Genomic DNA, 27,436 nt, shown 5'->3' with positions numbered 1-27,436 from the left:
TAGAATTAATATAATAACAAATCAGCCTTCCAAGAACGTGGATTCAGATTCTCACTTGCCCCTCTGTCCTGGGACCCAGCAAACACCACAGCAAACTGCAATTTCCCTCTTGTTAATTGTCTGTATCCTTTCTCTGTTCTTTAGTATAGTTTTAGTATAGCATTCTTTAATAGAATATAATGGAATGGAACAGAATGGAATATAATGTAATGTAATAGAATATAATAGAACTAATATAATAGAATTACTACAATATAATAGAATTAATATAATAGAATATAATATAATATAATATAATAATTAATCAGCCTTCTAAGAATGTGGATTCAGATTCTCAATTCCCCCTCTGACCTGGGACCCAGCAAACACCACAGCAAACTGCAATTTCCCTCTTGTTAAGCCTTTGTCTCTATCCTTTTTCTGTTCTTTAGTATAGTATTAGTATAGCATTCTTTAATACAATGGAATATAACATAATGGAATGGAATAGAATATAATGGAATGGAATAGAATATAATGGAATGTAATGGAATATAATGGAATTTAATATAATTAATATAATAGAATATAATTAATATAATATAATAATAAATCAGCCTTCTAAGAATGTGGAGCCAGATTCTCAATTCCCCCTCTGACCTGGGACTCAGCAAACTGCAATCCTTTCTCTGTTCTTTAGTATAGTTTTAGTATAGCATTCTTTAATATAATAAAATGTAATATAATGGAATAAAATGGAAGGGAATATAATGGAATTTAATAGAATGAATATAATATAATAATAAATCAGCCTTCTAAGAACACGGAGCCAGACTCTCAATTCTCCTCCGTCCTGGGACTCGGCACACACCACAGCAAACCCCTCCGGAGCGGCGCTGCCAGAAGAACCCCAAGAACCCGAACGTACCCTGCTTTCCGGCTGGGTGAAGAGCTGCCCGTCGGGCAGGCAGGCGATGAGCGAGCCGAAGCTGTAGTGGAAGTTTCGGAAATGCATTTTCGGGGCGGCCCCGCAGCCGCTCGGGAGCCGCCGCTCGCCGCGCTTATAAAGCGCAGCCAAGGCGAGCGGAGCCAGCCCGGCCCCCGGTGACAAAAAGCTCTCCGAGCATCCCGTGGGTGACAGCGAATTCCTGAGCATGCTTGGGAACAAAATGTAAGCGGCGCTGGAAAGAGGTGACGTCAGTAATTAGTCAGCTTCCCCCTGCTAATTACCGGGAGCATGGAAAATGCGGCTGAGCCGAGCGGGGCAGCTGCCGCCGCCTCTTGCAGCATAGTTTCCACTGGCAGTAATTCCAGGCAGCTCCGCTCCGCGCATGGAAAATGTTCCTGCCTTGGCAGGATGCTCCAGGAGCGGGCTGGGGAGAGGGCAGCAGGGAAAATGTCTGGTTCTGGTGCTCTGGGGATGGGACAGAAATCCCTGAGCTCAGTTCTTGTTCCACTCAAGAGCCACAGGTGGAAACATCACCCTGTGTTAAAGGGAAATGTTCCTGCCTTGGCAGAATGCTCTGGGCTGGGGAGAGGGCAGCAGGGAAAATGTCTGATTCTGGTGCTCTGGGGATGGGACAGGAATCCCTCAGCTCCTTCTTGTCCCACTCAAGAGCCACAGGTGGAAATGCTCTGGCAATGGGGAGAAGGCAGCAGGGAAAATGCCCAGTTCTGATGCTCTGTGGATGGGACACAAATCCCTCAGCTCCTTCTTGTTCCATTCAAGAGCCACAGGTGGAAACATCACCCTGTGTTAAAGGGAAATGTTCCTGCCTTGGCAGAATGCTCTGGGAATGGCCTGGGGAGAGGGCAGCAGGGAAAATGTCTGGTTCTCATCCTCTAGAGATGGAACAAAAATCCCTCAGCTCAGTTCTTGTTCCACCAAACAGTCACAGGTGGAAACATCACCCTGTGTTAAAGGGAAATGTTCCTGCCTCAGTAGAACACTCCAGGAATGGGCTGGGGAGAGGCAGCAGGGAAAATGTCTGGTTCTGATGCTCTGGGGATGGGACAGAAATCCCTGAACTCAGTTCTTGTTCCACTCAAGAGCCACAGGTGGAAACATCACCCTGTGTTAAAGGGAAATGTTCCTGCCTTGGCAGAATGCTCTGGGCTGGGGAGAGGGCAGCAGGGAAAATGCTCAATTCTGATTCTCTGGGGATGGGGAACAAATCCCCCAGATTGGTTCTTGTGCCACCAAAGAGCCACAGGTGGAAACGCTCTGGGAATAGGGAGAGGGCAGCAGGGAAAATGCTCAATTCTGATGCTCTGGGGACGGGACAGAAATCCCTCAGCTCATTCTTGTTCCACTCAACAGCCACAGGTGGAAACATTCTAGAAATGGGCTGCACTGAAGGCAGCAGGAAAAAAGCCTAATTCTGATTCTCTGGGGATGGGACACAAATCTCTGAGCTCAGTTCTTGTTCCACCAAACAGTCACAGGTGGAAACATCACCCTGTGTTAAAGGAAAATGTTTCTTCCTCAGCAGAATGCTCTGGGGAGAAGGCAGCAGGAAAATGCCTCATTCTGATTCTCTGGGGGTGAGAAACAAACCCTTCAGCTCAGCTCTTGTTTCACTCAATAACCACAGGTGGAACCATCATAGCCCTGTGTTAAACCAGAATGATCTAAAAGCACTTAAAATTTTGTCTGTCTTGTAACTTTGGAGCTGCAGTGCATGGGAGAGTTTCAGATTGCTTGTGAAAGCTTCAGTTTAATCTTTATTAATTAATTGAAATGGTGATGAGCTTTTTTCAGTGGTTCTTCCTTAAAAAAAAATAAACACACAAAGCAAAAAGACTCCCACCCCCCTCACAAGAAATCCACAAGAAAAGACCACAAAAAGCTGTGTTGTGTGCTGCTTTTTGGGAAATGCTTGGGGATTCAGGTGTCCCAGAAAATGTCAGGAATTCGGGGAATGGGCTGGGCAGAAGGCAGTAGGAAAATTCTCAATTCTGATCCTCTGGGGATGGGAAACAAATCCCTGAGCTCAGTTCTTGTTCCACCAAACAGCCACAGGTGGAAATGCAGAGACGGATTTGGGGAAATATTTTCCTGCCATCACAAGGAGGATTCGTTTGGAAGCTTCTTCAAAGCAGCTCTGTGCATTAATTACAGCTCTTGCCTTATTAAACACCTTCCCAGCCCCACGGAGCAGGGAGGGTTTCTCAGGGGTTGCTTTGTGCCTCTTTTTCCTACCAAAGCCTGTCAGGGTTCTACCAGAACCTGAGACACAGCAGGATGGAGCAGCTGTGCAACCTGAATTCTGACATTTTCTGGGGCACCTGAATCCCAAAGCCTTTCCCAAAAAGCAGCACAGAACACAGGTTTTTGTGGGGGTTTTCTGGTCTTTTCTTGTGGATTTTTTTTGTGTGTTTGTTGGTTTTTTTTGTTGTTTTTTTTTTTTTTAAAGCAAGAACCTCTAAAAAAAGCTCATCACCACTTCAAGTAATTAATGAAGTTTACACTGAAGCTTTCACAAGTTATTTGAAACTCTCCCATGCACTGCAGCTCCAAAATTACAACACAGTCAAAGCCTTAAATGCCTTCAGTTCATTCTGGTTTAACACAGGGCTATGACAGAAGCACCAAGTTCTAGGGAATACCTGCAAACAATGCACAGTGCTAGGTTTAAAACCTGATTTCATCACTATTTAACTACACAAAACTTTTCACACGAAGATTATTCTCCATTTTTAGGGGGTCGACTTGCTAAATCCCCATTTAAAGTCAAACCCTCTGCTGTTCTTAGGTTACCTCGGTGTAAAAGTTAGCACAGCATGAAAAGAATACTTCATACAAATTTTTAGAACCTTTTCTTGGAAGGCATCACTAAAAAACCCCAGGATCACTGCATTGGAAAAGCACTTCAGGACTATCAAATCTCACCTGGGCCTGAATCATCACCCACCTTGTCCCCAGCCCTGAGTGCCACATCCAGAAATTCCTGCAGGGGATGGGGACCCCAAACCCCCCTGGGCAGCCCCTGCCAGGCCTGAGCTCCTTTTCCGGGCAGAATGGGATGAACTCCACCAGTGAGGATGGGATGAGCGATCCCACACAGAAATTCAGGATTCGCAGAGCCCAGAAAACGACACCGAGCACATCCCAAACCCTGTCCCTGCCCTGGAATTTCTGTCAGGTCCCCTCAGCCCTCGGGATGTGGAAGGAGCAGGTGTGACTGCACAGAGCAGAGGTCAGGATGCTCACCTGGAAAGAATGGCCGTGACTCACCTGAGCACAACCAGGCTGCCACGCGCCAGGGAACTGCAGCTCCTGAGAAGAAAGCAGGGCAGGTTCCTGCTCCAGGCTGGCACAGCCTGGGCTCACTGCAGCACCTCCGGGGACATTTCTGTCCCTGAGGAGTAAAACAGTAAAAATCTCTCTGGTTCCATGCTCAAGGCCAGCTGGGCATTGCTGAGAGCCAGGGAAAATGACTGCAGAAACCACCCCAAAATCAGAACTTTGTCAGCTAATTCAGGACTGGAGCCTGCCTAGGAACAAACCAAGCGGGGCTGAGAAATGCAACACCTCACAAAAGACTCTTTTCACAGCGTTCTCCAGATTTAAAAGAAACATTTAAGTCCTACTGGCACACACAATGTTTTTAATCTGGCTTTTTAAAACCCCAAAGAATCACTTGTATAATGCTGCACTTTGTCACTGTCATCATGGTTCATTGACGTGGCTGTGCACCAAATCATAGAATCACAAAAAGGACCTGAAAGCCCACCCATGCCAGCCCTGCCATGGCAGGGACACCTCCCACTGTCCCCAGTGCCCAGCCTGGCCTTGGGCACTGCCAGGGATGCAGGGGTGGAATTCCATGCCAGCCCTGCCCACCCTGCCAGGGAACAATTCCCAATTCCCAAGATCCCATCCAGCCCTGGCCTCCTCCAGCTCAGGCCAGGTCTCTGTGTACTAAATAAACCTCTTTGAATCATTAATGCTAAACTCAAGCACTTTGTCAAAAGGAAAAGCCCCAATTCCCACTGCCCTGGGGCAGGAAGAGCTGTTTGGGGCAGTGGAGCCCTGAGATGATGTGGAAACCACGAGGCCAAGTTACAAAAGGCCCAGTGCCCAAGCTGAGTGCTGCAATGTTCCCTCTGGGACCCACAGCAAACAACCCTGCCTGGGACAGGAACATTGCAACACCTCAGCAGTCCTGGATGGGATGTTCTGATATTATCAGAGGGCAGCTTTTCTGGAGACAGAACAAGGGCAAAATCAGCAGCCCAGGGAGGAGCTGGAGCTGCTGCAGAGCCCAGAGGAGGCTCCAGGATGGGCAGAGGGATGGAGCAGCTCTGCTGGCAGGAAAGGCTGGCACAGCTGGCATTGCTCACCTGCACAGGAGAAGCTTTGGGCTGAGCTCAGGGTGGCCTTGCAGGGCCTGGAGGAGCCCCAGGAAAGCTGGAGAGAGACAATTGCCAGGGGATGCAGGGACAGCACACAGGGAATGGCTGCCAGTGCCAGAGGGCAGGGCTGGGTGGGATCCTGGCAATGAGGAATTGTTCCCTGGGATGGAAATGAGGGACTGGAATGGATCCCTGGCAGTGCCCAAGGCCAGGCTGGGCACTGGGGACAGTGGGAGGTGTCCCTGCCATGGCAGGGGTGGCACTGGGTGCACTTTGAGGTCCTTCCCACCCATTCCATTCCATTCCATTCCATTCCATTCCATTCCATTCCATTCCATGGCTCCCTGGTGCTGCTGCGCTTTGGGAATGAAGGCAAAGGCTCAGAGCAGAGGGACAGGACAGCAGGGGCAGCTCCACCTCCTCAGCTTTCACCTTTCCCCTGCAAGCTGCACATTCCAGGGCTCACATTCTGGAAGTTGAGTTCTAGAATTGCACACAAGGTGCTCAATCAGAACCTGAAGTGCTCCCAAACACCAAGAGCACCTGAGAGATCCTCCAGCACTGCCCAAGGACAGAAATGTGACAGAGACCTTTTCCAGGGGCTGGAAGGACAGTCAGAGAGTCCAATACATGTATGAAATAGTGGCAACACAGAAGGACTGAATGCCATAATTAGCTCCCCAACTTCATCTCCACATGCAGTGGAACAGGCAAGGCACAGAATTGAAGGAAGTGAGGCCACAGAAGCAGAAATCAGGCAAAAGTCACCAAAAGTGACTTTTAATAACTCCAACAGCAAAGTGAAGGGAAATGAACATGAACTTAAACATGCTGGGAATTCTCTAAGTTGACAGAATTACCCCCAAGAGCCACAAACCAGAACAACCCAGTCCATTCTCCCTCCTCCCTGCAGGTTTTCCAGCTGCCCTTGGAGATGCTCTGTGTGTAATCCCTGCCCTCCCACTCCAGCCCTGCTGCTCTTTTCCTACCAACACCCAGCTTCTATTCCTGTTCCATGTTCATTATCTGCCTCAGCCCTTCCTCAGCACAGGGATAAACATCTTCAAGTTATCTACAATGAAAATCACACTGCTTTCATTTTCCTGGCACAGCCTTACTCTCATTTTACTGGCTAAAAATAATCCACATTCCCAACCACTCCCTTGCTCCCAACAAAAATAAAATACCCCCCAAACAAAAATCATAAATTCCCAGACTGGTTTGGGTTGGGAGAGACCTTAAAATTCATCCAGTGCCACCCCTGCCATGGCAGGGACAGCTCCCACTGCCCCAGGCTGCTGCAGCCCCAGTGTCCAGCCTGGAACTGAACATGCCAGGGATGCAGGGGCAGCCCCAGCTGCTCTGGGCACCCTGTGCCAGGGCCTCACTGCCCTCAGAGTAAAGAATTTCTTCCAAAAATTTCTGTAACATTAATACTGGGTGATAATTCTGCCTCCCTTGTCCTCCCTGTGTTTGTGACCTGGGTGTGCTTGGCATTGGAAAAATTTACAGGGCTAAGTCAGAGGCTTGAGTGGGTGTGGAGCTATGCCAGGCACGGCCGGTGCCAGGCTGCCAGGGCTCAGGCTGCTGCAGGAATCTGGGGAGAAAACTGTCCTAAAGCAGGACTGGTCTGTTTTACCTCATGAGAAATCCTGTCAGACCTGCAGCAAGAAATCCTGCCCAGGTTTCTGTGGAGAGCCTGCTTCAAGCATGGCTTAGAGAAAGAGGCCATGAAGGTATACAGCTGATGGGAAAGTAAAGGGCAGCTGTAAAGCAGCAGTTCCCAGGCTGGATTTTGTAAATAACTAGGTTCTCAGACACCTTTTCTATAAACAGCAGGATTCTCAGACAGTCTTCTTCCTATAACAGGCAAAACATTCTGTCCTTGTTGGGCTCTCTGGGAACAGATAGCTGCTCTGGGAACAGATATGAAGGTTTTGAGAACTTTTCATATCACAGTGAGAACGCTGGTCCTGTTTTCAATAAACAAACCACGGGTATTGTAAACAAAAGGAGGGGTTAGAGTTTTCTCTGTAACCTATCGTGAGCTCGGATTTTGCAATATGCATGAAGTTAATTAACACTGTTATATAAAGTGGCTGATTTGATCAATAAATCGGAGTTGATGCTGATCAACAACAAGATGGGTCGTCTCCCTTTGCTTTCAATGGGTTTCCTTTCAGACAGAGCAGCTGGGGCTGCCCCTGCATCCCTGGCAGTGCCCAGGCCAGGCTGGAGCAGCCTGGCACAGTGGAAGGTGTCCCTGCCATCTTTAAGGTCCCTTCCAACTGAAACCATTCTGTAATTCTGTGACAACTTCTGCTTTGTGGTTATAAAGAGCTGTGGTTTAAAGTTTCATATTCCAGGTTGTATTTTCTGCATTCCTCAGGAAGGTTCAGTGAAATAAATCCATTCCTCCAGCAGGGAAATCGTCTGCACAAACCAATTTGTTAACCAGCTCACAAGTCTGAGGGATCTCAGGATGACCTGCACTGATTTACAGCAAAGGAGTCACAGCACAGCAAGGCCACAAAGGGGTTTCCCAGTGCCAGGATGCCCTGCTGGAGCCAAGGAATGCCCACATCGGTGGGAAAGGGGCACGGCAGCTCCTGTGCCCAGCAAGCACCAGGGCTCAGTGCGGCACAGCCCTCGGTGCCCAACGTTTGTGCAGTCTGAGCAGCTGGGAGGAGCTGAATCCATGGAATGGGGCACAAGGGACTGCTGGGGGTCATCCCTGAGCTCCACTGCGGCATCAGCTGAGACAACTGGAAAATGGCAAAGCCCAGCTACAGCCAGCAGCAGGCAAAGGTTTCTCTGGTTCAGAGAAAAAAAAAAAACTTTAAAAACTTATAAAAACTTTCCAGCACGTTGCTAAAGCTCACAGATAACTGTTCCAACCAATCACTAAAAGCACACAAACACCTGCTGCACACAATGCCTGCTTGACTGCTTTTTATTAACACACAAAACTCCATTATTAAGTTTAAAACCTTCTACTGTCTTTTTAAACATATTTTTCTGCAGTCTGAAGGTCTGTCTTAGCCAAGCCTAAAACTGAAGCTATTGCTTCATGTCCTTGCTGCACTGTTGTAACTTTTCTACTTTCAGACTCTGCAGTTAGCTCTGAGTTCTCTGCTCTTTGTGTTTCTGTCAGGATGTGAATTTCTGTCAGAACGTGAATTGCTTTCACAGCTCGCTCAAACTCTTCTTACCTTTGCTGTGTTCCCCAAACCTGCCTGGGCTCCACCCAATTATCTGAGTGCTCCTCTCGAAGGAGGAGCCCCTGGTTCTAAAACTGCAGCACTGGGAAATCCTGAGATCTTTTCAGAATAAAGACTGTCAGAAATATCTATCAGAGCATTAATTCAGCACAGTTAGCACTGGCTAATGGTACCAGAGATATTTACTGCAAAGGATAAACTCAGCTGACAAGAAAAAATTGAAAACCACATGTGTGGGGTGCAGTGGCACCTCTGGTTTAGGCTTCCAGCTATTCCAGAAAAATCTTCTCCTGTTCCAAACAGAAGGAGAGAAGTGAGTGTTCATTTTCTAAAATGGCAGGCAAACCCACAGGAAAGTCAGGGAAAAGTTATGAGGATTCTACACCTTAAGACACAAGACTCAAATACAAATTCAAGACTCAAATACAAACTCCAGACTCAAATACAAACTCCAAACTCAAACACTTCTCCAGACCTGAAGTTACAGAGGGATAAATGTCAGTGAGTTTGTAAAATAACTCTGCCTATTTCTACTGCCTTTATTTCTGTTTAAACTCATTAACTGCTTTACACTCATTCCAAAATTATCTCCAGATAATGTATTTATAGTAGAAAAAGCACATTATGAAACACCTTTTGCACTAATTGGGTTGGGAGATTAGAAAAGGGAAGGAGAAAGTTCTTGCAAAGTCAATCCAAGAAACATTTCCTTCACCACAGAGAGAGAATTTGGGTCCAGATCATCAAACCAGCCTTCAAGAAGATGCTTTTTAAAAATCTATGAAAATTCCTGAGGAGGACTGTCCAGCAATAATATAATTAATCCATGAGATGTTGGGGTGAGAGAAAACAAACAGCCAAAGACAACAGAAAAGGCCAAAGATGACAAAGAAGTAATCAAGAACATTCCCATGGGCAGCTGCAGTTTCAGTGCTGATTTTTAGTTCCAATTATGGCAGAAAGGAGGTGACAGGACAAGAGCCCAGTGTCCAGCTCACCATGGAACCCTGCTCAGGCCACCCCAGAAAAAGCAAATTCTGGAAAGGGAAGGGCAGGAAATCCTCCAACAACTCCTCTGCAGCTTGCTGAGGGCCCCTCTAAATAGAGCTGTCTACAGAAATCCTTGCTCAGAGCGGAGCTAAAAAAGGGGGAAGAGGTGGAAATTCTCCAAAGATCACCTCTGTTTGTCAGGAACTAGAAAAGGACAAGGACTTTGAAAACAAAATGGGTAAATAGGGCATTTTTCACACTGGAGAAAAGCTATTTCCAGCAAAATTGAAGGAAGTGATTTGTTAAAAATGCTCCTGCAGCCCCCAAGACAAAAAGAGGTTTGTCCCAAGCACTGGGTAACAATGAAATAAAGGAAGCATGAGAGACTCAGGAAAAATCAGCTCCACTCTGACCTTTTCAAGGTTATTTCTTTGAATTAATAGCTCAAAGGGGAAAAAACCCATCCAGACAGTAATTAACAGCTCTGTGGAGCTGCAAGATGAAATAATTCAGAACAGAAAGAAGGGGCACATTCAAACACATCACTGCTGAAGCAAAAAGGGGCTTTGGATCATTACTTCTTGAGTGAGGGGGCACCTTCAGCACGAAGATCTGGCTGTGTTATGGAGAGGGAGCAGCTGTAAAGTTATTTATAAGTGAGTCTGAGCAGAGGGAGAGGTGCAGAGCAGGGCACGAGCTCCCAGTGGCATTCCTGCATTCCTGGAGTGTGTCCCGTGTGCCCTGCCAGGGAGCACAGCTGGAGCCCTGCACGGCCCCAGTGCCACCTTTGGGCACTGAGCAGGGACCACACTGCAGAGCAATTGAACCCAGAGCTGCTGGAATGGCGACAGCGCCACAGGGAGAACAACCCTGAGCTGCCCAAGCACGGAGGGACGGGCAAAGGGAGCTCCCACACAAACACAGCCAGGCTGTGACAGCTCCTGAGGGAGGATGGGGGTGAAAGGGACAGGAACAAAGCTCAGGGAATCCCAGAACCACCAAATCCCCCATGCAGTGCCAGCTGTGCCCCACGGGCACCTTGTGCCCAGCCCAGAGCACTCAGTGCCACCTCCAGGGCACACCTGCAGGGATGGGCACTGCAGAGCTCCCTGGGCAGCCCCTGCCAAGGCCTGAGCTCCCTTTCCATGGGCAAATTGCTGCTGCTGTCCCAGCTGAGCCTGCCCTGGCCCAGCCTGAGGCCGCTCCCTCTGCTCCTGTCCCTGTTCCCTGGAGCAGAGCCCGACCCCCCCGGCTGTGCCCTCCTGGCAGGGACTTGTGCAGAGCCACGAGGGCCCCTGAGCCTCCTTTGCTCCAGCCCCAGCCCCTTCCAGCTCCTCAGGGATTCTGCAGCCCCTTCCAGCTCCTCAGGGATTCTGCAGCCCCTTCCAGCTCCTCAGGGATTCTGCAGCCCCTTCCAGCTCCCTCAGGGATTCGGCAGCCCCTTCCCAGCTCCCTCAGGGATTCTGCAGCCCCTTCCCAGCTCCCTCAGGGATTCTCCAGCCCCTTCCAGCTCCTCAGGGATTCTGGAGCCCCTTCCCAGCTCCCTCAGACCCTCCTGGAGCTCCAGCCCCTTCCCTGTTCTTCTCCCAAGCACAGAGTTCCAGCTGTGCCCCCACAAAGGCCCCCTAAAACACTTCCCCAATTCTCTTCTTCCCTGGGAAGAAGGGGAAGTTCCCCACAAAGGATCCAGCAGTGCCGCAATGCAGCCCCAGAGCTGACAGGGCTTTGCTCAGAGCCCATGCAGTCGAAGCCAGGGTGCTCAGGGCTGCCCCAGACCCAGATGTTCCCACGGGAAGCACATCCCTCCCCTGTTCCTGCCCTCCAGCAGCAGCACAACATAACTGAGGTACAGAACACTGACCCCAAACACGGCTCATTATTGACACAGCCCTGTGGCAGCCAGCTGAGATCAGTTCTGCTCTCGTGTGTAGGAGCAGTGATGAACACACAGCGGGAGAGCAGCTCTCACAAGTTCAATTCTGGGCTGGTTGTGCAAGGCTGGGATCCAGACTGAGATTCCAGAATCCAAAACAGCCACAAGAACCACGGGGAGAGACAACTGCCAGGGGCTGCAGGGACAGCACCCAGGGAATGGCTGCCAGTGCCAGAGGGCAGGGCTGGGTGGGATCCTGGCAGTGAGGAATTGTTCCCTGGCAGGGTGGGCAGGGCTGGCATGGAATTCCATCCCTGGATCCCTGGCAGTGCCCAGGGCCAGGCTGGACATTGGGGACAGTGGGAGGTGTCCCTGCCATGGCAGGGGTGGCACTGGGTGGGCTCTGAGGCCCAACTCAAACCATCCCGTAATTCCATTCCACGGGAATGCCTTGTCCAATCCATGGGCATTCACATTCTCTACACACACAGAGACACAATTCTTTCTCCCAAGATTTTTCTGGGGAAGGCAGTGAGAACCTCAGAGAAGAAGAGAAAAATTCTCATCTCTATTCACTGCTCCTGCTGTTTTGCACATGTGGAATGTGTTACAGAAATTTCTTACCTGAAGTAATTTTTTAATTAGACACAGGTGAAAGTTGTTTTGATTGATTAGCCAATCACTCAAAGCTGTGTCTGACTGTCTGGAGACAGTCACAAGTTTTTCTTTAGTATAATACAGAATCTTTTAAGTATCTCTTTATTATAATTATAATGTAATATTAATGTAATATAGTATAGTTTTAATAAAGTGATTGTTCAGCATTCTGAATCATGGAGTCAGAGCACATTATTCACTGCATGGCGAATGCCCTGATATGAAAAGTCTTCAAAATATTTACTTGTGGAAGAGGTTTTACAGGAACTGCTGTGAGCCAGAGAGAATTCTGATCAGAGGATCCATGTTCACCCCTGAAAGAATTTCCTACCAAGGTCATTGACACAGAAACCAAGAAAGAAAGAAGGAGAAATAAGAGAAACTGCAACTCCCTGTTCCAATGAGTATTGGTTTGTCTTTCCTGACCAATGAGTAAAGTGTAAATTTATGAGTTTTGTGAGAATATATAGAAACCATCCATGCTAGAATAAAACCAGGTTTGAAGCCTTCTGAAAATGGAGTGTTGCTTTCTATTGTCTCCATCACAACTACAACATATATCCACTTCTTAATCCATATATCCACTTTCTCAAGAGAGAAAGAAGGGACATGTTCAAACACATCACTCCTGAAGCAAAAAGGGGCTTTGGATCATTATTTCTTGAGTGAAACCTTCATAATGTTAGAGTAGGAGCCTGATGTCAGCATCCCAGTCTTTTAAATATTCAAGGAAAAAAATATTTCTTTGGCCTGCTGGCTTGCTGACACACACACTGATCACCACAGCAGCACCGAAGGCAGGTGGAAATTGTACTTCAGTATGATTCCATCTTCACTGAAACTTTTCTGAGAAGACCAAAGAAGTCAAGATATTTTTACCTCACCCTGTACATTCCAGATATTGAAGGAGGTAAAGATAAAAGGTCAGTACAGAGAAAAAAAACAAAACAAAAGGAATGAATCTGTGTCAGCCTGTCTGTATTCCCTACTCAACATCTCAATCTAGAGTCAATCAGTGCCTATTAAAGATTCAGGTAAAGCAATTAAACAAGCCCAATTACTTTTTCTTTGAGCAACCAAGGCTTTGCTTCCAAATCTGTTCTGAAAGTCAAAGGGGCTGGAGCTGGGAAGGGCAGGGAACGGAGCTGGAAGGGGCTGCAGAATCCCTGAGGAGCTGGAAGGGGCTGCAGAATCCCTGAGGAGCTGGAAGGGGCTGCAGAATCCCTGAGGAGCTGGAAGGGGCTGCAGAATCCCTGAGGAGCTGGAAGGGGCTGGGGCTGGAGCAAAGGAGGCTCAGGGGCCCTCGTGGCTCTGCACAAGTCCCTGCCAGGAGGGCACAGCCGGGGGGGTCGGGCTCTGCTGCCAGGGAACAGGGACAGGAGCAGAGGGAGCGGCCTCAGGCTGGGCCAGGGCAGGCTCAGCTGGGACAGCAGCAGCAATTTGCCCATGGAAAGGGAGCTCAGGCCTTGGCAGGGGCTGCCCAGGGAGCTCTGCAGTGCCCATCCCTGCAGGTGTGCCCTGGAGGTGGCACTGAGTGCTCTGGGCTGGGCACAAGGTGGGCACGAGGCACAGCTGGCACTCCATGGCCTTGGAAATCTTTTCCAGCCCCAGGGATTTGGAGATTTTGGGATTTCCTGAGGTTTGTTCCTGTCTCTCTCACCCCCATCCTCTCTCAGGGGGCCCAGGCTGTGCTCCAGGAACAGGGACAGGAGCGGGATCAGCCTCAAGCTGGGCCACAGAGTTTTCCCTTCTGAGTCTCACCTGCACTTTCCTATCAGAAGGACCTCAAATTCTGCAGGCTGGAGTTTCTCCAGCAGAGCTGCTCACTCCTCAAGGCTCATGGAAATAAAAGAGGCAGCACTGCCCTGAACCCTGCATTTACTCCCCCCAGAAGAGCCAAATGCCACCTTTATCCAGGAGTGTCTTGGTGGCCCCTGCTCTGAGGCTGCTCCTCAGATGTTCCAGATGGTTTTTGGGGATTTGGTGTGGCCTTGGAGCCGGGATAACCCCAGGTGTGACTCCATGGGCTGGGCTGCAGCTGATCCAAGGCCCCAGCACTGTCACTGCTCCCTGATGCCATGTGCTGAAGGAACAGCCTGGTCACTGAGCACACACAAAGCTGGGGGAATGGTTTGGAACAGGCAGATTCTCCTCAGGGCATCTCCACAGCCTGTGAGACAATTTTGTTTATCATTTAATCCCACACTGGTCTGGGTCAGGAGGGACCTCAGAGCCCACCCAGTGCCAGCCCTGCCATGGCAGGGACACCTCCCACTGTCCCAGTGTCCAGCCTGGCCCTGGGCACTGCCAGGGATGCAGGGGCAGCCCCAGCTGCTCTGGGCACCCTCCCCAGCCCGCCAATGAAGGATTTTTTCCTAATTCCAATCTAAACTTTCCCTCCATCAGTTTGAAGCCGTCAGGTCTTGTCTTGTCACCACAAACTGTTGTAAAAACCTCTTGGAAGTTCCAATCTTATTTCTTCCTCCTTCATTTCAAATTCTCACCTTTTCCAGGTGAGAATTCCTGGTTTAATCCAGAATTCTATTCCAGGGCTGTGAATTGCCAACTCAGGCCTGCTCCCATTTAATTCCTGATTTTCTGCATCTCAATTCAACAGCTGCTCCTGGGATAGAAGAAAGAAAACCTTCCAGAAGGCTCCCTGCATCTATTGCTGTCATTTCAAAAGGAGAATAAAGGAGAATTCTGGAATATCCTGAGTGGGAGGGACGCCCAGGATCCCTGATGCAGCTCCTGGCACAGCCTGGGCATCCCTGGCAGCGCTGGCCAAGGGTTCCCGGAGCTGTGGCAGCCTCAGGGCCGTGCCCATTCCCTGGGCACAATTCCTCTGCAGTGAATTCCTGTGCAATGGCAGACCCTGCTCTGCAGGCCATGCCAGGGCTGTCTGTCCTTCCAGCACAAGCTGCAGTGCCCAGAGAGCCCACGGAAAGGGGCTGGGCAGCACAGGGAGGCTCCCGAGAAGCCAATCCTGAATTCCCACTGCAGCCACCCCACAGCGACTCCACTGAAGGATTAAAAAAAGATTCAAATAAACCCCTGATGGTTTTTTAATGCAAATTCCGAGTGCAGTGCAGGAAACACAGAAGGAGCTGTGTTTCCTGAAGACTTACAGGATACATTTGAATAGCTCGCACTTCAAATGTATGAGCTGGTGGCATTTTTGCATTAGGAGATCCAAATATATTCAAATCAAATCTCCAGAGTTGTGCTCTGTCACACAAGGGCCATTTACAGATTCCATGGGCCGCACTTTTCCAGCCACCCATCTGAAAAATGAATACCTGCAGTGTGCTTCTTCCATGCTTGGAAAAATCCATGATTTACACTTCCATTTCCAAGCATTAAACACTGAATTCCTGTTCACTGAGTGGGCACTTGGAAATTCCACGACAGAGTAGCTGAGTAACCACCAGCCTCATCTAGAAAGCTTTTGAATGTGGGAAATATATTCCAAAATGTAAAGGATTTTTCCAACGTGTTTCCACTCCTGCTGGGAATACACTCAAATGATCCAGAGTAAATTAATGATGATTTTGTCCTCACTTTGGGTACTCAAAAGGAAATAAACATTTTCAGACAGTATTTCATGGCAATTATTTTTCGATTCATCTAAAAATAAAATCGTTCCATTTGGAAAAACATTCCAACACCTGTGCCATCCATGATTTCCAACCAAACCAGCTGAGAGAAGAACAAAACCCTCTAAGAAAAGTCCAGAAATCTCTCTGCTTTGTTCAAAAATTGATATTTTGGAACAAAAGAATGTGAGCTGAGGAATCATGATGCTCATTTATCCCTAATCCACTGAAAGGGAAGGAAAATGTCCCTTCAAGGGCTTTCTCCAAGTCATCCTGAGAGACATTTCCCCAAATCATCAGAGAGCAGCCAAAAATTGGAATGTCTGGAGCCTCTTAGAAAATCTCCACCAGGAAAAAGGGTTAAAGGACAAGGGAGAAATGAAAGGTGTATTTGGCAGAGGCTGCAGGTTTGGGTTTTAATAACCAAACACCAAAGTGACAGGAAGGATTCCAAATGGCTCTGAGGCATTGCAAAGTGGATAAAAATCGTGGAGAAATAAAAATCCCAATGGATGGAGGGGTGCAGTGAGAGGGTCACCTCAGCTCTGAGGGATCCTGAGTTTCTGAACTGTAAAAATGGCTTTAAAAAGGTGCTCAAAAATGGCTTCAGGTGGATTTACCTGGAAGTGAGGCCTCACCCACTTTCCCAGGAAATTCCAGGTGTTTGAGCACCATTCCTTTACTCTGCTCTCCTCCCAAAGCAGGAGCTGAGCAGGGCAGCTCAGAAGAGCTGAACACAGAACACAGGGAGCAGCTTTCATTTATTAATAACAAAAATTCAACCTATTCCCCCTGGCCTGGCTGCTTTAATCCAGAATATCTCCATGCACGAGCTGCTCCCACAGGAACAGAAACCACCAACAAAGCCAACCCACAACAAACCAAAAAACCCAAACACAACCCAACTTCCTCTGCAGCTCCCTACAAATCCTGGATGCTTCACCTTTGGCAGAGACAGCTCTTGGCAAAGGAGTGGGAGCTGCAGAAAATGGGATTTGGCAGGCGTTCAATATTCAGCTCCACGTCTCTGACACAAAGCAGCTCCTTCCCAAGCCCAGGAGCTGCCCCAGCCATTTGGATCCACAGCCCACTGCCAGAAACTCCCCCAGGATTCACTCCAAGAATGCTGAAAGCTGCAATCCCTCACCCTCCTCACATTTTTGGTGGCATTTCTGGTTTCTTTGAGCCCTGTAACAGCAGAATAATGAACAGAGATGATGTTAAAACCATGGGAAGGAGTGGGAAAACCATGGAGGTTCTCACACTGCCAGGGATTTGCAGGGGCAAAGCAGAAACTGGAGATAATTACATTGACAACATGAAATAATTAATTAATCATCAGCCAGAAAAGAAGTATTTGGCCAATTTACTGCCTGTGAGGACACCGTTCACTGCCAGTTCCTCCCCAGCTCCCTGGATGATGCCAGCAGGAAAATTCAGGGAGAAGAGGGAAATTCAGAGAAAAGCCCTTCTGGCTGGTATTAAACGTTCCATTTATCTCAAAATCAGCATTTTTAGCAATGAGCAGCAATTTTTCACTTGCTCTTTTCCTGAGAGCTTTGCACAGGGTGTGCCATGAGGTGTGCAGGATGGAAAGCTGCCCCGTTTCTGCCAGCACAGGGTGCCCACTGCAGCCTGTCCTGGACTAATTCCTTCCCCTGCCTTTTCCAGAAGCGATCATGGCTGCACTCAGCTTTCCTGGCAAACATTTCTCACAGCCTGCAAGCTATGGAAAGCACAGGATATTCTCCTGGGCTGCCTTCTAACCGGGAATCTCTGTGCCTCTCTCTCTTTAGAGACAAAGAGCAGCTTTAATAACTTCATTCTACCAACTCTGATTGAATTATTTTTCCCCTAAATATCAGAACAAAACTTACGCATATCTTTCACCCTATTCCCTGCATATCCTGGTTTCTTGGAACTCCAGCCTTAGAAGCCTAAAACCAGGTGCCTTTTTTATTATTTTATTGAAAGGAAATGCAGAAAGAGCCTCCCTGAGCACTTGTATCACCTGTTCAATTCCGTTCTACTCTTGGAAGCCACAACACTACAAAGAGCTGTGTTACCTAGAGGGGCTGTGCAATAATTACAAGTTCCCTGAGACTCCGTGGCTGACTGGTTCCCAAAATCCCTCAGGTGTCACTTAAAGCCAAGACAGAGCAGTGAGAGCAGCTCAGACCTGCCCCAAGCCCTGCTGAGCCCGGAGGGGCTGCTCCAATGAACCTTCAAAGCAGCTCCCAGCCCCTCATCTCCTCCTCTTTCCACAGGCAATGTGAGGGACCTTTGATCCCCGTGCACATCCCAGGTGGGGACACCAAAGCTCCCTGGGACATTTTCCACTCTGTTATACCTGGGCTGCTGCAATTCCACAGCAAACAAATCCTGCTCTCAGTGCCCAGAGCAGCTGGGGCTGCCCCTGCGTCCCTGGCACTGCCCAGGGCCAGGCTGGGCACTGGGGACAGTGGGAGGTGTCCCTGCCATGGCAGGGCTGGCACTGGGTGGGCTCTGAGGTCCCTCCATCCCAAACCATTCCATGATTCTGTGATTCATTCTAAGACCAAAACCCATTTCCAGTGTTGTAAAATGTTCCAAGTGAAGGTCAAATAATAAATCTGAGGGTGATAACACACTTGGAGGGAATTCCTAAGGTTTCAAAGGATCCCAAATTGATTTGGGTTGGAAGGGACATTAAAGATCATCTTGTTCCACCCCTGCCATGGCAGGGACAGCTCCCACTGTCCCCAGTGCCCAGCCTGGCCTTGGGCACTGCCAGGGATGCAGGGGCAGCCCCAGCTGCTCTGGGAATTCTATTTCAGACTCTCCCCACCTTCCCAGGTGCAAAATGTTCAGTGTGGAGCCATTCCCTGTGTGCTGTCCCTGCATCCCCTGGCAATTGTCTCTCTCCAGCTTTCCTGGGGCTCCTCCAGGCCCTGCAAGGCCACCCTGAGCTCAGCCCAAAGCTTCTCCTGTGCAGGTGAGCAATGCCAGCTGTGCCAGCCTTTCCTGCCAGCAGAGCTGCACAGACTGCTTCAGAATTTCTGTTTATGGCTTTTCTCAGCCCCCAGCCCTGTTTTGGAAAATCCCCCCACTCCTTTTTCCCCATGGAGGCAGAAAGGGCCCAAAGCTGCCAGGAGGGCTCAGCCCTGAGCTGTCGCTGCTGTGTCTGCAGCTGGTGCCACTCTCCAAGGTGTTTCTGAGGAACCTCATTAACTCCTGCAACAAGAACGCTGCAGTGAAAGGAAAAAGCTGTGCTGTGTGCTCAGCCCCCAGCAAACACTGCCAGCAGGGCACTGCCCCTCCCAGCAGCTGAGCTTCACCTCTGTTCCCAGCTGAGCTGGCTCTGACTGAAGCACTCCTTAAACCTGCAGTGCTCTGACGTGCCCGAGTGCTCTCCACAGGAACACCTGGCCGTGACTGAGAGCCCCTCTCAGCAGGCAGAGCTGCACTAACTCTGTTTCGCATTTTAAGCACCACAAACCAATCACTCCTCAAAGTGATCTGATCCAACAGCCTCTACCCTGACAGTGCCTGAAGCCAGCTCAGAAAATCCCAGCTGACATTTCCAGCCTGGCCAGCAGAGCAAGGAAAGAGCTGAAACTGCAATTCCAGTTCCACCTTCTGCAACCCCAACGTTACAGCAGGGCTGAAATGCCAAATTAGAGAGTCCAAATCAGCATTTGCAAGGCAAAGCCCTAAGCAGGACAGGCAGCAACAAAGGAGACTCAAATAACTGGGGGGGAGAGAGATTAAACAATAATTTACAAATACATGAAATAATTACAGTCAGAGCTCTCTGCTCATTAGTGAATTTGTGTCCCACATCCAATCTATTTTAAAAAATAAAGATTCTTCACTTTCAGGCTGGCACATGAAAATCTTGCAGCATTTCTTTGCTCATGGTGACTGTGTTTAATTTTTGGATGCAGCTCTTTTCCCCAAACCCTCATGGTCTGTCATGCTGGGTTTTGTTCTCCTTTCCCCTGGGCTGAGTTTATCCTCGGGCAGATTTTAAGGATAAATATAATGGTGATTAAACACTGAACTGGGGCACTTTAACCCAGGCTCAGCCCAGGACAGGGTGACACAGAAGGAGGATTTAGCTCTGCTTTCCAATTTACTGAGTGATCACCACCTCATTGCTGTCATTCCATCCGCTCCTCCCAGAAACAAGCATTTGTTACATTTATTTCTTCAGGAGTTTTTTAGATTTTACCTTTTCCAGCATCATTACTCACCAAGGCACTGGAAAGATGGATCTACCACAAATAACTGCAGGAGCTGATGCACAGTGAGAAACGAACACCTCCCAAAACCAGCCCCCACTGCCAGCATTGCTTCCCCAGCCCAAAGTGGTCCCTAAATAGCAGCAAGCCAGGTCACAGAATCACAGAATCACAGAAATTCTAGGTTGGAAGAGACCTTTACAATCATGTCCCAGCTCCTCCTCATGCCCCTGAATTCCACAGCTCAGTGGGGCTGGATTGCACTCTTGATTTATCTTTATTTATCTTTATTCCTGCACTGACAACTCCACAGAACCTGCCAGAGACAGTCACTGGAATAATTTGAATTTAACCCAAATCCACCCCCCCACCAGGGCTGGAGGGACAGGACACAGAATGGCCTCAGCTGGAGGGCAGGGCGGGATGGGATTTTGGGAATTTGGGAAGTTTTGGGAATTAGGGAGGGCTGGGATGGAATTCCCAGAGCAGCTGGGGCTGCCCTGCATCCCTGGCAGTGCCCGAGGATGGATATTGGGACAGTGGGAGGTGGCAGTGAGAGCACCCTGAGCTCCTCTGTCCCAAACCGTTCTGATTCCGTGCAACAAAAACCTCACTCAGCTGTCGCAGACATTTCTCCACAGAAATCCTTTCTTTCACATTTCTGCGTCTTCGGGAGGCCAGGGGCCCCCGAAGAGAAGGTAAACAATTGTTATCAGCTGCTGTGGAATGCAATAGGATTCACCTTGATTGGCTCATTTTCTATGTTTATAATTAAGAGCCAATCACCAGTTCAAGCCAGGGGACTGAGTCCTTGGCCACAACTTTGTTGTGGGTTCTTTTCTATCTATTCTTAGCTTAGCTAGCAGCTCTGCAAACCTCTCTCTATATTCTATTTAGTATCACTATAATGTATTATATCATATATTAATAAATCCAGCCTTCTGATCAAGATACAAGATTCACCGTCTCTCTCTCACCAGCAGCGACCGACACAGGTCGCAGTAACACTCAGCATTTCCAGATCTCCTGTGAACCACTGAAGGGATTCCCAGCAGTGCCTAGGAATGATTCAGCTGCTCATTATTTACCCTGGTTCATTAATTCACTCTGATTAACAAACACTTTGCAGCCATTCTGTGCTTCCCACACACCTTCAGCTCTGTATCATCTCTGGAGTCAGAGGTTTAGGATTTTTTTTTTGCTTTTCCTGTTTAACTGCCATTTCTGAAAAGTAAAAAAAATTAAATAAAAAAATTCCAACAGGTAAGGCAGCTGTACCTGAAGTGTTTTCCTAAATTTTTATGGTGCTTTTCCAGCTGTCCCACTGAGTGAAGATGTGACATAATCCCATCGGAGCAGGATGAAAAGTCTGATGAGGCTCACCCAAGCTTGGCTGATAGTTTAATTGCCTTCAGCACCTCTGGGCATTGCAGGTCTTTACAAGAACAAGAAGATGGAGGAATCTGGTCTCAGCTGTACTTGCTTTGCATATTATGTGTTGGTCCAAGGGAATAAAGAAGCAAAGTCAAGCAGGAACTTAAAAGTAGTGTGTATTAAGGATTCCCTGACAAAGGCACTTGTCGCAGACATCTTTTATGAAAAATCCTTTCCTTAGGATTTTTCCTCCTGAGAAGCTGGGAGGCCTCAGGAACAAAATGTAAACATTGATTATCTGCTGCTGTGGAATGCAACAGGTGCATCTGTGAAAAATGATCATGAAAAATGCAGCTGTGTTATGCCAAAACTAGGACTTGAGGGAGAGCAAAGATAAGGATGGAAACAGCAGGTGTGTCTGGGGTTGGTTCCATTTCCAGTTCCTTCTAACATGACAGCAGGCTTTGTTTCACTCCAATATTAAAGATATCACCCCAGGCAAGCAGAAGTGACGTGTTCATCCTCTGACACATCCCCCGTGACTAAGGGAAAAACAAAAGGAAATCAAAAATCCAACTTGAACACAGGAGCTGCTCAGAGCAGGCTGCTGTTCCCGTGGGCTTTAAAGAATGACATTTTCCACTGCACTCACACAAGGAAGAATGGAAGAGAAACTTCCAAAATATTTTCTAAGAATGTTCTGGGAGGGTAGGAAAAAACTCAGAGCAATTACAAGAAGTTTCTGCATTTCAAAGAACAAAACAAGTGCACCTGGAATTTTCAAAAGGATTTCAAAAGCACTACTAAAAGTCATGGAATGGTTTGGTTGGAAGAGACTTAAAAGATCATCTAATTCCAAACCTCTGATAAAATAATAAAAGATAATAATAAAGATAATAAAAGACAATAAAAGGAGCCACAGAAGAGCCTGGAATTTATCCCAAATCTGCTGCATTTCTGGTGAGGTTAATGTAATTATCTTAGCCATTAATTAGTGCCATTTAAAGCTGTTCAGGTACATAACAACAGAGCTCTGAGGGTGCATTTTATTTCTTGATTTATTCAGATGGCAAGAACCCACCTGCTTTGATTAAAGGGGCAAAAAAATCAGCATTAGAAAATAAATCTCTGAAAATATTTTAAATTTCTCAGTATTCCAGGCAGTGATTTTTGGGTTAGGAACTCCCACTTGCTGAAGGCCAACAGAGTTCTGCATCTCCTACCAAATTCAGGCAGAGAAATGTCTGGAAGTGCCTTTTTCCCAGCAGGGGAGATAAAACAAACATCCCTGCAGGTAAAACTGATAAAACAAACATCCCTGCAGGTAAAACTGATAAAACAAACATCCCTGCAGGTAAAACAGATAAAACAAACATCCCTGCAGGTAAAGCAGATCAAACATCCCTTCAGAGCAGTGGGAAGCTCACAATTGCACTTTGGAAGGAACAGATTCAGGACCAGCCTCTCCTGACAGCAGCTCCAGAGGAGAATTCCTGCACTTCAGCTGCTCTGAGCTTTGGGGTCGGGATAAATCCCTGCAAAACTCCCAAATTTGGGTTTATTTGTACTTTACACGGATTCTAGGCCTTCCCCAAGGGGGATGTGGGAATTTTTTTGGGGTGGTTTTTGCTGATCTCACCTGCCCTGAGCTGGTTTTTCTGTGGTTCACAACCCCAGGCAGGAGCTGCTCATTCTTTCCACTGCCCATCCCTGCAGCTGCTTCATCCTGGAGCCCCAGAAATTCAAATTTCATCAGAGTTTCCGTGAGCCAGGCAAGGCTGGTCCCAGCTGGATGGCACCAAGGGCCAAGGAATCTGCACAGGAATGGGCAAAACCACCCCAGGGATGGGCAAAACCAGCCCAGGGATGGGCAAAAACAGCTCAGGGATGGGTAAAACACCCAGGGATGGGCAAAAACAGCCCAGGTGGGGCAAAACAGCCCAGGGATGGGCAAAACCAGCCCAGGGATGGGCAAAACACCCAAGGTGGGGCAAAAACAGCCCAGGGATGGGCAAAACCAGCCCAGGGATGGGCAAAACACCCAAGGTGGGGCAAAAACACCCCAGGAATGGGCAAAACACCCCAAGGATGGGCAAAACACCCCAGGAATGGGCAAAAACACCCCAGGGATGGGCAAAACACCCAAGGTGGGGCAAAACCAGCCCAGGGATGGGCAAAAACAGGCCAGGGATGGGCAAAACACCCCAGGGATGGGCAAAACACCCAAGGTGGGGCAAAACCAGCCCAGGGATGGGCAAAAACAGCCCAGGTGGGGCAAAACCAGCCCAGGAATTCCCACTGATTCCCTCTCCTAAAGTTCTGCTTCAGAAACTCTTTCTCGTTATTTAATATCACAGCCTGCGAGAAATGGACATTGCAGTTCTTACTTCATCATCTTTTTCTGTAGTAATGGATATTTTCATTCTTATTTCATCATTTTTTTCCAGAGTAATGGACATTTTCATTCTTATTTCATCTTATTTTTCCACAGTAATGAACATTTTAATTCTTATTTCCTACTTCCATAGCAATGGACATTTTCATTCTTATTTCATCTTATTTTTCCACAGCTATGGACATTTTACTTCTTATTTTCTATTTCCATAGCAATGGACACTTTAATTCTTATTTCATCTTCTTTTTCCATCGTAATGGACATTTCAGTTCTTATTTCATCACTTTTTTCCACAGTAATGGACATTTTAGTTCTTATTTCCCATTTCCACAGTATTTGACATTTTAGTTTTTATTTCATCACCTTTTTAACAGTTAACAGAAATTTTAGTTCTGATTTTCTTTTTCCACAGCAATGGACATTTTAATTCTTATTTCCTATGTCCATAGTAATGGAAATTTTAATTCTTATTTCATCTTCTTTTTCCGCAGTAACGGAAATTTTAATTCTTATTTTCTATTTCCATAGTAATGGGCATTTTAATTCTTATATTCTACTACCATAGTACTGGATATTTTAATTCTTATTTCCTACTTCCATAGTATTGGACTTTAGTTCTTACTTCATCACCTTTTTCCACAGCAATGGACATTTTAATTCTGATTTTCTATGTCCATAGCAATGGACACTTTAATTCTTGTTTCATCTTATTTTTCCACAGTAATGAACATTTTAATTATTATTTTCTATGTCCATAGCAATGGACATTTTCATTCTTACTTTCTATGTCCATAATACTGGAAATTTTAGTTCTTATTTCACATTCTTTTTCCACAATAACGGAAACTTCAGTTCTGGTTTTCTATTTCCATTGTAATGGACACTTTAATTCTTATTTCATCTTATTTTTCCACAGTAATGAACACTTTAATTATTATTTTCTACTTCCACAGCAATGGACATTTTCATTCTTATTTCTTATGTCCATAATACTGGAAATACAATAATGGAAATTTCAGTTCTGGTTTTCTATTTCCATTGTAATGGACACTTTAATTCTTATTTCATCTTATTTTTTTTTTCCACAGTGGGAGAAATGGGACAATGAAAGCCCACAGACCCCATTCACCACCTCATTTTTAGTATTAGCACCCCCAAACATTTTAGGGCAGTGACTTCCATCCTTTAATTATGCATCACAGCCACAAAAAAAATTCAATGTATTTTAGAGCTCTGTCCCACGTTCAGTGTCAATGAACACAGCCCATACTTCAATCACTGCCAGAATATTTCTGTGTTTGATGAGGGAAAAAAGCACCCGGTGAACAAGAGATAAAACCCCAATGAAAAGATCCCCGAATGGCCACTGAGAAAGGGCTTCAGAAATCAGTAAATGACAAATAAAGCCCAGAACTACCCAAAGCCCAGAATTAATTAATTAACCAAACCCCAGAATTAATTACCCAAACCCCAGAATTACCCAAATACCAGAATTACCCAAACCCCAGAATTAATTAACCAAACCCCAGAATTAATTACCCAAACCCCAGAATTAATTAACCAAAGCCCAGAACTAATTAACCAAACCCCAGAATTAATTAACCAAACCCCAGAACTAATTAACCAAACCCCAGAATTAACCAAACCCCAGAATTAATTAACCAAACCCCAGAATTAATTAACCAAACCCCAGAATTAATTAACCAAACCATAGAATTAATTACCCAAACCCCAGAATTAACCAAACTCCAGAATTAACCAAAACCCCAGAATTAATTAACCAAACCCCAGGATTACCCAAACCCCAGAATTAATTACCCAAACCCCAGAATTAATTAACCAAACCCCAGAATTAATTAACCAAACCCCAGAATTAATTACCCAAACCCCAGAATTAATTAACCAAAGCCCAGAATTAATTACCCAAACCCCAGAATTAATTAACCAAAACCCCAGAATTAATTAACCAAAGCCCAGAATTACCCAAACCCCAGAATTAATTAACCAAACTCCAGAATTAACCAAACCCCAGAATTACCCAAACCCCAGAATTACCCAAACTCCAGAATTAATTAACCAAACCCCAGAATTAACCAAACCCCAGAATTAACCAAAACCCAGAATTAACCAAACTCCAGAATTAACCAAAGCCCAGAGTTAATTAACCAAACTCCAGAATTAATTAAGCAAAGCCCAGAATTAATAAACCAAAGCCCAGAATTAATTAACCAAACCCCAGAATTACCCAAACCCCAGAATTAACCAAACCCCGGAATTAATTAACCAAAGCCCAGAATTAATTAACCAAACCCCAGAATTAACCAAAGCCCAGAATTAATTAACCAAAGCCCAGAATTAATTAACAAAAACACCAGAATTAATTAACCAAACCCCAGAATTAATTACCCAAACCCCAGAATTACCCAAACCCCAGAATTAACCAAACTCCAGAATTAACCAAAGCCCAGAATTAATTAACCAAACCCCAGAATTAATTAACCAAACCCCAGAATTAACCAAAACCCAGAATTAATTAACCAAACCCCAGAATTAATTAACCAAACCCCAGATTTACCCAAACCCCAGAATTAATTACCCAAACCCCAGAATTAACCAAACCCCAGAATTACCCAAACCCCAGTATTAATTAAGCAAAGCCCAGAATTAATTAACCAAAGCCCAGCAGGTCCCTGGAGCATCCTTGGGGTCCCCTCCAAGCCAAGCCAGGATTTTCTGTTTCCACCCAGGAACACCCCCAGACTTCACTGCAATTTCTGATTAAACATTAAAGAACTAAAAACCCCAAAAAACCCAGAAGCATTAAAACCTCAATGAAATATACGTCACAATTCAATATATGCATTTGCTTCATTGTTTTTTAATTATTTCCCTCATTTTTGGTTCTCCTCACCTTCTGTTACGACACAGAGTAACGTTATTTATCAATAATCAATATTATTTATAAATGGACCAACAGTGCCTGTTGGAAGCCGAACATGCACAGCAATAACCTGGCCCAGGATTCAGCCCTGCTGCTCTCACTGCAGCCTGCTGTGCCTGCACACTGCTGCCACTGCTGCCACTGAGAATTATTCACTGATGGCCTGAGGGCTCTGGGCTCAGCTGCACCTCCGCAGCAATGAAAACTTCCCCAGGTGGCCCCTGAGAAATGCTGAATAAATAAATAAACAAATAAATAAATAATAAACACAAATAAAGCCCAGAATGCACCAAACCCCAGAATGCACCAAAGGCAGGTCCCTGCAGCATCCCTGGGGGCCCTCCCCAGGATTTTCTGTTTTCACACAGGAACAACCCCCGGACCCCACTGCAGTTTCTGATTAAACATTGAAAAATAAACAACATTTTAAAAAGCTATAGAAGCAGAAAATAACCCCAGAAGCATTAAAAGTACTGTCACAATTCAATATATGAAATAGTTAAAAAACCATGAAGCAATTTCCCTCATCTTCAGTTCTCCTCACCTTCTGTTACGACACCAAGTAATGTTATTTATCAATAATCAATATTATTTATAAATGGATCAACACTGCTTATTAGAACCCGAACATGCACAGCAATAACCTGGCCCAGGATTCAGCCCTGCTGCTCTCACTGCAGCCTGCTGTGCCTGCACACTGCTGCCACTGCTGCCACTGAGAATTATTCACTGATGGCCTGAGGGCTCTGGGCTCAGCTGCACCTCCGCAGCAATGAAAACTTCCCCAGGTGGGCCCTGAGAAATGCTGAATAAATAAAGAAATAAATAA

General features: G+C 46.7%; 1 protein-coding gene across 3 annotated transcripts in view; it reads right to left on the bottom strand.

The window, feature by feature from the left end:
- Window positions 1–27,436, bottom strand: part of RCAN1 (regulator of calcineurin 1) — a 49,661-nt gene that overhangs the window by 10,588 nt on the left and 11,637 nt on the right. The window contains exon 1 of one of the 3 annotated variants that reach the window (XM_058822645.1): window positions 908–1,100. The exons of the other annotated variants lie outside the window; for them this stretch is intronic. Within the exon in view, the coding sequence (XP_058678628.1) occupies window positions 908–994 (87 nt within the window). The 5' untranslated portion in view covers window positions 995–1,100. Of the gene's footprint in view, window positions 1–907; window positions 1,101–27,436 lie in introns of those variants that run through there. 3 annotated transcript variants of the gene reach the window in all.

Source organism: Ammospiza caudacuta, chromosome 2, assembly GCF_027887145.1.
Source record: "Ammospiza caudacuta isolate bAmmCau1 chromosome 2, bAmmCau1.pri, whole genome shotgun sequence".
Taxonomy (NCBI): domain Eukaryota; kingdom Metazoa; phylum Chordata; class Aves; order Passeriformes; family Passerellidae; genus Ammospiza; species Ammospiza caudacuta.
The sequence above is the reverse complement of the archived record's forward strand: the minus strand, read 5'-3'. Positions and strand labels throughout refer to the sequence as shown.